Below are 10,184 nucleotides of genomic sequence, written 5' to 3' on the forward strand. Positions count from 1 at the left end.
ATAGATAGATTTCTAGATTCTAAAGGTGTCAAAGGGTATGGAGGGAGCACAAGAGTATGGTGTTGAGATAGAGGATCAGCCATGATCATATTGAATGGTGGAACAGGCTCAAAGAGCCTATTTTCTATGTTTTTATGATGGGTAAATACATTCTGTGAGAACAACATGGTGTGTATTATATGGAGAAAAGCATAGTGCAGAGAATAACATGCAGGATATACCGAACACAGAACAACATATTATATACTATATGAACTGTACATTCTTAGAAACAAAGTTTTACTATATCAGGATATTCCAAAGTACTTCATGGCCAATGAAATCCTTTTGAAATGTAGTAATACAATATAACACTGCAGAACCGAGTAGTTACTTCCTGCACAACAAAATAAGTGTGATAATGGTGAAGTGTATTGTGGGACAAGTACTTGTCAGGGCACCACTCTTCTTTGGAAAAATGTTGTGGGATCTTTTATATTCACCCGAGCAGGATCATAAGCTGTAGTTTATGATGGGACTGGAGGTGAAAGACTGTGGAACACAGAGTGGTGTTCAAAGAAAACTTCAATAGCAGAGGGCTAAAATTGGAAATTCGGTGCAGAGGGAGGAGGAGATGCTGCTTTTATTCCTCCAGCCCTGATTCAGTTTAGCCTGTTTGACAACAACCACAAATTATCCCAGTGTAAAAGCAAAGTCCAGAGCAGTCTAAGGTACATTATGATTTATCCCACAAAAATAAAGTATCCTTTAGTTCAAGCACAGCTAATTTAAATTGAATATACAGATGCTCAACCAGTTCCCGACCACAAATCAGAGATCAAGAGCACAACTTTGCAACTGGTGTCATCAATAAATTAGGAAGTTCCTTTTAAAGTGAAAAAGTCGAATGGTTGGAAGCTCCAGTGGAAAAAGCAATTGTCCTAGATCACGGTTTCTTGCAACCAGAGGTGCAGCCTTGCACCACTCTTGTTCAGAGGGACAATCCCTGGCTCCCCACTTCTCAGATCTCCATCTAAAGTCGTTACTCACTGCTTCTCAAATCCACTGAATCTCTGGCTCCGTGCTGTACAGAGCCCCAAAGCTCTGGCTCACTACTCTTTGTAGTCCTGTGGAGCACTGGCTCATTGTTGGTCAGAGCTCATTCACTGGTTCACTGCTGCTCTCAGTTGCATTCACTGGCTCAATACTGCTAAGAATCCCATTCAGTGGCTCACTGTTGCTCAGATATCCATTCACTGGCGTATTGCTGCTCAGAGCCCCCAGTCCTTCTTCACTGCCGCCTCGAGATTTCAGCCCTGGTTCACTACTGCTCGGACCCCAGCCTTGGCTCACTGCTGCTCAGATATCCATTCACTGGCGCAATGCTCGGAGCCCCCAGTCCTGCTTCACTGCTGCCTAGAGATTCCAGCCCTGGTACTCTGTTGCTCAGACCCCCAGCCCTGGTACTCTGTTGCTCAGACCCCCAGCTCTGGTACTCTGTTGCTCAGACCCCCAACCCCGGTGCACTGCTGCTCGGAGTTTCCAGCTCCGGTTCACTGCTGCTCGGAGTTCCCAGCTCCGGTTCACTGCTGCTCGGAGTTCCCAGCCCTGGTTCACTGCTGCTCGGAGTTCCCAGCCCTGGTTCACTGCTGTTCAGAACTACCTGTGACACTCTAGCTCACTGCTGCTCAGATCCAATGCTGGTCGACTGTGTACTGCTGAGATAAAGGTATTTTCATGCATTCGATTATATGAGCCTTACCTTTCGGCAGAGCTAAGATACTTGGCATTTGGAGGATAAGCAGAGTTAGTACTGTCCAGACCAACATCCTGCTCAGACAGCGGCTCCTCTCTTCCTTCAGGTTGTCTGCCCTTAATGTTACAGTCAATGTTTTTCCTTCACACGATTCCCCAAGAAATAGTCAGTTCATGTTACAGAACCCCAGATAGTTTCCTACCACAAGATTTAAAAAAACCCTTCAAAAACACAGACAACTCTCACATGAGAAATGTATGACATCATCCTCAGCAGGGATTCCAACCTTTCCATTAAAGCTGGCTTGTCTTCAGCGTGCACACAGAATGCAGCAAGTGCTCAGTTAGATGTGCCTTTAACAGTCACACAAACCTCTTCCTGTAGTACACCTCACACAGGTTGTTTGAACTTTTATCATTATGATCACACAACTGAGATGTTGTCTCTTTAAGCTAAGTTGATTTTTCTCTACATCCTGTATATTATTGCAATAATTTAAAATCTGGAGTAGCAGCAAGTATTTGCTTTAAATTGTTTATTGTTTTCTCTGCCAACTTTCTCACTGCTCAAAGACTTTTGTTCCTTGCTAAGCTTTAGTCTCACAAATGTTACTAAGACCCCACTCCCCAATCACACACTATTCATTTGGAACAGAATTCTGGCAGACCAGGGGCAGAAAATACAATTAAGTTTGGGATCAGTTTAGCAAGTGTGGGTTACACTTGGAACCAGTACTTTCCTAGTTGACACAGTTTAGCTAATTACAGTAATGGGGTGGTTCAGATCTCTGTATTACCCTGTGTTTCAGCAAGATCCAGAATTTTACATTGCTCAGGTGGACACATGCCCGACCTGGAAACGCATGCAATTGTGCGAGAAGACGTTGGGCGCATGTCCTGAGATCATCACACGATATTTCAGCCAATGGACGCACACAAGAGTTGAAAGTACATCCACTGATAATCAAGCAGGCAATTTATACATAGAAACATAAAAGATAGGAGCAGGAGGAGGCTATTTGGCCCTTCGAGCCTGTCCGCCATTCATTACAATCATGGCTGATCGTCCAACTCAATAGCCTAATCTTGCTTTCTCTCCATAACCTTTGATCCCATTCACCCCAAGTGCTATATCTAGCTGCCTCTCGAATTAAGGGGCCAATTGAAAGCAATGTTACGTGGCCTGTCTGCTTTTATGGTTGGTGGTTGGGCCAATTAACCACGTGCCCTTTATGTTAGCTGAAACCTTGGGATGAAGTGTTAGGGCTAAAGTAAAATTTTAAAAAGTGCCCGGGGACTGAGGTTTGTGCTTGAATGTGCTGCCTAGACACTTTATAATATTTTTCCATTGTGTTTTATTTTGTACAGGTCTGGAGCTCCCTGAGACAGCTCCGCAGCGACTGAGGAGCACATCAGAAGCACCAACCCTCACTCTCCTTTTCTCAGTGCCTGCCCTCCCAGGCAGCGCTGAGCCTTTCCCAGCATGTGTTTCACGCTAGCTGCCTATTAATTGGCCAGCCAGCGTGAAATTGAATCAGAGGCCGATTGCAGCTGGAAACATTTCATGCTTGCTTCTGGGCCTGCTAGGTACGTGCTCCCAATGGACGGAATATTCAGGCCAATGTTTAAAAGCTGACCATCATCTCTCCCCATAAGACTATCCATTGTTGTTATCAAATCGGCTTCAATCTAGGTAAAAATCAGAAAATCATAGCATGGTAACAGCACAGAAAGAGGTCATTCAGCCCATTGTGTCAGTGCCAACTATCTGCAAGAGAACTCAGTTAATCCTAATCTCCCAGCTTTTCCACATAGCCCTGCAAATCTTTTCTCTTCAGATACTAATCCAATTTTCTTTTCAAAGTCAGTCTTCTATATTGTGTTTTGTAGGGCAGCACTGTTTCCATTATATCCGTACAGCTTATGCAGCTTGCACACCAGAGACATAAGCCATGTCATCAAATGATAACCCTTGCACCCCATAACACCTTCTGATTTGTAGCGGCTCACATGCAGATGGTACAGCAGACTGCTCAGAAGAATGCCAGAATTGTGACTGCTGCAAGGGATATTGAACATTAACCTGCATATAGCATCTTAGAATCAAAGTGATTACAGCACTGATAGAGGCCATTTGGCCAATCATGTCGATGTCAGCTCTCTGCAAGACAAATGCACCTACTTCCACTCCCCAGCCTTTTCCCCATAACCCTACAATATTATCTTGAGATAATTATCCAATTCTCTTTTGAAGGGCTAGGTTGAATTTGCCTGATCAACAGACATATATAGAAGATAGGAGCAGGCGGAGGCCATTTAGCCCTTTGAGCCAGCTCTGCCATTCATCACGATCATGGCTGATCATCCAACTCAATAGCTTAATCCTGCTTTTTCCCCATAATCTTTGATCCAATTCGCCCCAAGTGCTATATTTAGCTGCCTCTTGAATACTTTCAATGTTTTGGCATCAACTACTTCCTGTGGTAATGAATTCCGCAGGCTCAGCACTCTTTGGGTGAAGAAATGTCTCATCTCTGTCCTAAATGGTCGACCCCAAATCCTCAGACTGTGACCCTTGGTTCTGGACATGCAAGATTAAAGCGCATGGGATTGGGGGAAGTGTATTGAGATGGATAGAAAAATGACTAGCAGAGAGGAAACAAAGAGTAGGAATTAATGGGTCCTTTTCAGGCAGTAACTAGTGGGGTGCCGCAGGGATCGGTGCTGGGACCCCAGCTATTCACAATATATATTAATGATTTGGATAAGGGAATAATATGTAACATTTCAAAGTTTGCAGATGATACCAAGTTGGGTGGGAGGATGAACGCGAGGATCCTTCAGCGTGATCTGGACAGTTTGGCTAAGTGGGCAAATCAATGGCAGATGCAGTATAATTGTATAGATGCAGTATAATAATGGCAGATGCAGAAGCAAAAACAAGAAGGCAGATTACTACCTGAATGGCTGTAAATTGGGAGAGTGTGCACCATCGGGAACATCCTCCCTGCATCTACCCTGTCTAGTCCTGTTAGAATTTTATAAGTCTCTATGAGATACCCCCTCATTCGTCTGAACTCCAGCAAAAACAATCCTAACATAGTCAATCTTTCCTCATACATCAGTCCCGCCATCCCCAGAATCAGCCTGGTAAACCTTCGCTCCACTCCCTCGAGAGCAAGAACATCCTTCCTCAGAAAAGGAGACTAAAACTGCACACAATATCCAATATCCTGGCGGGAAGGTTGGCTAAGGCTACTGGAGAGACTTTAAACTAGAAAGGTTGGGGGGAGGGAATCGAAATGAGGGGACTGAGAGCGAGGAGGTTAGCTCGCAAATAGATAAGGAATGTAGACAGGGTAAGAGGGAGGTTAGACGAGTGATGGAGAAGGGAAGTGCTCAGGCTGAAGGTCTGAGATGTGTCTATTTTAATGCCAGGAGTGTAGTGAATAAAGTGGATGAGCTTAGAGCGTGGATTGCTGCTTCGAATTGTGATGTGGTGGCCATTACGGAGACTTGGATGTCTCAGGGACAGGACTGGGTGCTTCAGGTGCCGGGTTTTAGATGTTTCAGGAAGGACAGGGAGGGAGGCAAGAGAGGGGGGGGAGTGGCACTGTTGATCAGGGATAGTGTCACGGCTGTAGAGAAGGTGGATGCCGTGGAGGGATTGACTACGGAGTCTCTGTGGGTGGAGGTTAGGAACAGGAAGGGGTCGGTAACTTTGCTGGGTGTTTTCTATAGGCCGCCCAATAGTAACAGAGATGTTGAGGAGCAGATGGGGAAACAGATCCTGGAGAGATGTAGGAATAACAGAGTTGTCGTGATGGGAGATTTTAATTTCCCAAACATAGATTGGAATATCCCTAGGGCTAGGGGTTTGGATGGAGAGGAGTTTGTTAGGTGTGTCCAGGAGAGTTTCCTGACACAGTATGTGGATAAGCCTACTAGAGGAGAGGCTGTACTTGATCTGGTGCTGGCTAATGAACCTGGACAGGTGGAGGATCTCTCGGTGGGTGAGCATCTTGGGGATAGCGATCATAATTCTATCTCCTTCACGATAGCATTGGAAAGAGATAGGATCAGGCAGGCTAGGAAAGTGTTTCTCTGGAGTAAAGGGAAATACAGTGTCATCAGGGAGGAAATTAGACGGGTAAATTGGAAGGAGGCATTCTTGGGGAAAAGTACCGAAGGAAAGTGGAGGATTTTCAAGGAATGTTTGTCTGGAGCTCTGCATGACAACGTTCCGATGAGACAGGGGGGTGTTGGTAGGGTACGGGAACCGTGGTGCACGAAGGTTGTGATGAACCTGGTGAATAAGAAAAGAGAGGCGTACAGAAGGTTCAGAGAGCTAGGAGGTGTTAAGGATTTAGAGGAGTATACGGGATGTAGGAAGGAGCTTAAGAAGGAAATTAGGAGAGCGAGAAGGGGTCATGAGAAGACTTTGGCGGGTAAGATTAAGGAGAATCCCAAGGCTTTCTACAAATATGTCAAGAGTAAAAGGATGAGATGTGAAGGCATAGGACCCTTAAAAGGTGAAGGGGGAAAAGTTTGTGCGGAACCGTTAGAAATGGCGGAGGTGCTTAATGAATACTTTACCTCGGTATTCACGGTGGAAAGGGATCTGGGTGGTTGTACTGCTGGTTTGCGGTGGACAGAAAGGATCGAGCATGTGGACATAAAGAAAGAGGATGTGTTGGAACTATTGAATGGCATCAAGGTTGGTAAGTCGCCGGGACCGGATGGGATGTACCCCAGGTTACTGTGGGAGGCGAGGGAGGAGATTGCGGAGCCTTTGGCGATGATCTTTGCATCGTCGATGGAGACGGGAGAGGTTCCGGAGGATTGGAGGATTGCAGATGTGGTCCCTATATTCAAGAAAGGGAACAGGGACAGCCCGGGAAATTACCGACCGGTGAGTCTAACCTCAGTGGTTGGTAAGTTGATGGAGAGGATCCTGAGAGACAGGATTTATGATCATCTAGAGAAGTTTAGTATGATCAAAAGTAGTCAGCACGGCTTTGTCAAGGGCAGGTCGTGCCTTACGAGCCTGGTTGAGTTCTTTGAAAATGTGACCAAACACATTGACGAAGGAAGAGCGGTGGATGTGGTCTATATGGACTTCAGCAAGGCGTTCGATAAGGTCCCCCATGCAAGACTTCTTGAGAAAGTGAGAGGTCATGGGATCCAAGGGGCTGTTGCCTTGTGGATCCAGAACTGGCTTGCCTGCAGAAGGCAGAGAGTGGCTGTGGAGGGGTCTTTCTCTGCATGGAGGTCAGTGACCAGTGGAGTGCCCCAGGGATCTGTTCTGGGACCCTTGCTGTTTGTCATTTTCATAAATGACCTGGATGAGGAAGTGGAGGGATGGGTTGGTAAGTTTGCTGACGACACCAAGGTAGGTGGTGTTGTGGATAGTTTGGAGGGATGTCAGAAGTTGCAGCGAGACATAGATAGAATGCAAGACTGGGCGGAGAAGTGGCAGATGGACTTCAACCCGGATAAGTGTGTAGTGATCCATTTTGGCAGATCCAATGGGATGAAGCAGCAGTATAATATGAAGGGTACCATTCTTAGCAGTGTAGAGGATCAGAAGGACCTTGGGGTCCGGGTCCATAGGACTCTTAAATCGGCCTCGCAGGTGGAGGATGCGGTCAAGAAGGCGTACGGCGTACTAGCCTTCATTAATCGAGGGATTGAGTTTAGGAGTCGGGAGATAATGCTGCAGCTTTATAGGACCCTGGTTAGACCCCACTTGGAGTACTGCGCGCAGTTCTGGTCACCTCATTACAGGAAAGATGTTGAAGCCATTGAAAGGGTGCAGAGGAGATTTACAAGGATGTTGCCTGGATTGGGGGGCATGCCTTATGAGGATAGGTTGAGGGAGCTTGGTCTCTTCTCCCTGGAGAGACGAAGGATGAGAGGTGACCTGATAGAGGTTTACAAGATGTTGAGAGGTCTGGATAGGGTAGACTCTCAGAGGCTATTTCCAAGGGCTGAAATGGTTGCTACGAGAGGACACAGGTTTAAGGTGCTGGGGGGTAGGTACAGAGGAGATGTCAGGGGTAAGTTTTTCACTCAGAGGGTGGTGGGTGAGTGGAATCGGCTGACGTCAGTGGTGGTGGAGGCAAACTCGTTGGGGTCTTTTAAGAGACTTCTGGATGAGTACATGGGATTTAATGGGATTGAGGGCTATAGATAGGCCTAGAGGTAGGGATATGATCAGCGCAACTTGTGGGCCGAAGGGCCTGTTTGTGCTGTGGCTTTCTATGTTCTATGTACAATATTCTAGGTGTGGTCTCACCAAGGCCCTGTATAATTGCAACAACACATCCCTGCTCCTATACCCGAACCCTCTCGCAATGAAGGCCAACATACCATTTGCTTTCTTTACTGCCTGCTGCACCTGCATACTTACCTTCAGTGACTGGTACATAAGGACACCTAGGTGCCACTGCACACTCTCCCAATTTACAGCCATTCAGGTAGTAATCTGCCTTCTTGTTTTTGCTTCTGCATCTGCCATTATTATACTGCATCTATACAATTATACTGCATCTGCCATTGATTTGCCCACTTAGCCAAACTGTCCAGATCACGCTGAAGGATCCTCGCGTTCACCCTCCCACCCAACTTGGTATCATCTGCAAACTTTGAAATGTTACATATTATTCCCTTATCCAAATCATTAATAGATATTGTGAATAGCTGGGGTCCCAGCACCAATCCCTGCGGCACCCCACTAGTTACTGTTTTTGTATTCTATGCCCTATTTATAAAGTCCGGGATACCATACTAGAACTTTATTAACCACTTGACAACTTGCTCTACCACCTTTAACAACTTGTGCACAGCTACCTCCAGGTCATTTTGCTCTTACACTCCTTTTCAGAATTGAATCTTTTATTTTGTACTGTTTTTCCTTGTTCTTTCTAACTTCACACTTCTCTGCTTTACACTTCAACGTATCTTCCCATTCCACAGGCCTGTCAATATCCTCTTGAAGTCTATCACAATTCTCCTCACAGATCACCATCTTTCCAAGTTTTCTGCCATCTGTAAATTTTGAAATTGTGTCCACCCAAGTCTCTTTCATGATCAAGGAAAGCAGTGGTCCTAAAACTGACCCTTGGCAGCTCCCATTGTATACCTCTTTCCAGTCCAAAAACACAACTGTTTTAGCTACTTTCTGGTTGCTGACACACATTAACTTTGTATCCATGCTGCCACTATCCCTTTTATTCCATGGACTTCAGCTATCCCCATAACTACATGTATTTACCCTGCTAGTCCCCCAATACCAAGTGTCAACAGGAACAAGCCTATTAAATGGCATTTTATCAAATGCCTTTTGGGAGTTCATGTATGACTACATCATGACATTACCCTCACAACCCTCTCCATTATCTCAAATCAAGTTAAACAAGATTGCTCCTTAACCAACCCCCATGCTAGTTTTGCTTAATAATTCCACATTTGTCCAAGTGACTTGTTAATTTTCTCCAAAGTAGTTGGCTCTTAACTACCCTTTGAGTGGCCTAGCAATAATCAAGATGAAGGCCCACAATCACCTTCTCATGATAATAATGGATAGACAATAAATGCCAGTCTTGGTAGTCATACCAACATCTGGAGAATGAAGAACAGAAAATATATTACACGCAGCTCTCGAGTGGGTCATTATCATGTAATACACTGAGGGAGTCAGAGACCATGATACCATAACCGTGCACAAGAGTTTAACTTTAATGTTTTGGTAAATCCCTAGAGGAGATAAAAGGGAACAGGAAAACAAATTAATCATTGTGAGGGGAAGTAGACAGTCACTTACATCATTGTGGCATTATTGGAGAATGCCAGTTCCATTGTTTGACTGCAACAGTACTTCCATGATTATATATTCTGGATTCCTCATGTGATAAGGCTATTTTGATAACTGCTAGGACCTGCAAGCTAGCTTTTAGACATTAGTATTTGCTCCCATAAAATCATTTGTTCAAGAGCACACTCACCACCACCTCATCCCCGATACTTTCCCATTTAAACTGCACTTCCATCTGTCATTCTGTGCCCCAGCTCTACAATCTCACACTTTGAGAAACTCTATCTGCTATCAGTCCTCCTTCACAGTTTTCATTTCTCTTCATAATTCAATTTTTCCTAGTTTTGGATCATTTGTATGATCGCCTAGATTCACAAATCCGGAACACTAATGTATAGAAGGAAAATCTGGGGCTCAGCATCAACTTCTGGGAGACCCGACTGTCAGTTCCTGTCAATCAGAAAATCCCTATTTACCCTTACTCCCTGCTCCCTGACCAAAATCAGTTCCCTCTTTATGCCAATAGATCCCTTAGTTAGTGTTGTCAGACTAAGAATGAGGTAAAGGAAGGGAATGTAGTGGTGGTAGAAAGACCACAGGCTAGAAACGGGACTAGATCCAAATGACATCATCC

At 45.1% G+C, this 10,184-nt stretch overlaps 1 protein-coding gene across 3 annotated transcripts in view; it reads right to left on the minus strand.

Annotated features, from left to right (window-relative positions):
- pamr1a (peptidase domain containing associated with muscle regeneration 1a) overlaps positions 1-1,966 on the minus strand; it is a 122,857-nt gene extending 120,891 nt beyond the window's left edge. The window contains exon 1 of one of the 3 annotated variants that reach the window (XM_078221221.1): positions 1,742-1,966. In XM_078221221.1, coding sequence (XP_078077347.1) covers positions 1,742-1,808 — 67 coding nt within the window. In that variant the 5' untranslated portion in view covers positions 1,809-1,966. Of the gene's footprint in view, positions 1-1,029; positions 1,167-1,741 lie in introns of those variants that run through there. The other 2 variants (XM_078221223.1, XM_078221222.1) reach the window with 2 other exon arrangements.
- Between the last annotated feature and the right edge of the window lie 8,218 nt (positions 1,967-10,184).

Source organism: Mustelus asterias, chromosome 9 (genome assembly GCF_964213995.1).
Source record: "Mustelus asterias chromosome 9, sMusAst1.hap1.1, whole genome shotgun sequence".
In the NCBI taxonomy this organism is placed as follows: Eukaryota; Metazoa; Chordata; class Chondrichthyes; order Carcharhiniformes; family Triakidae; genus Mustelus; species Mustelus asterias.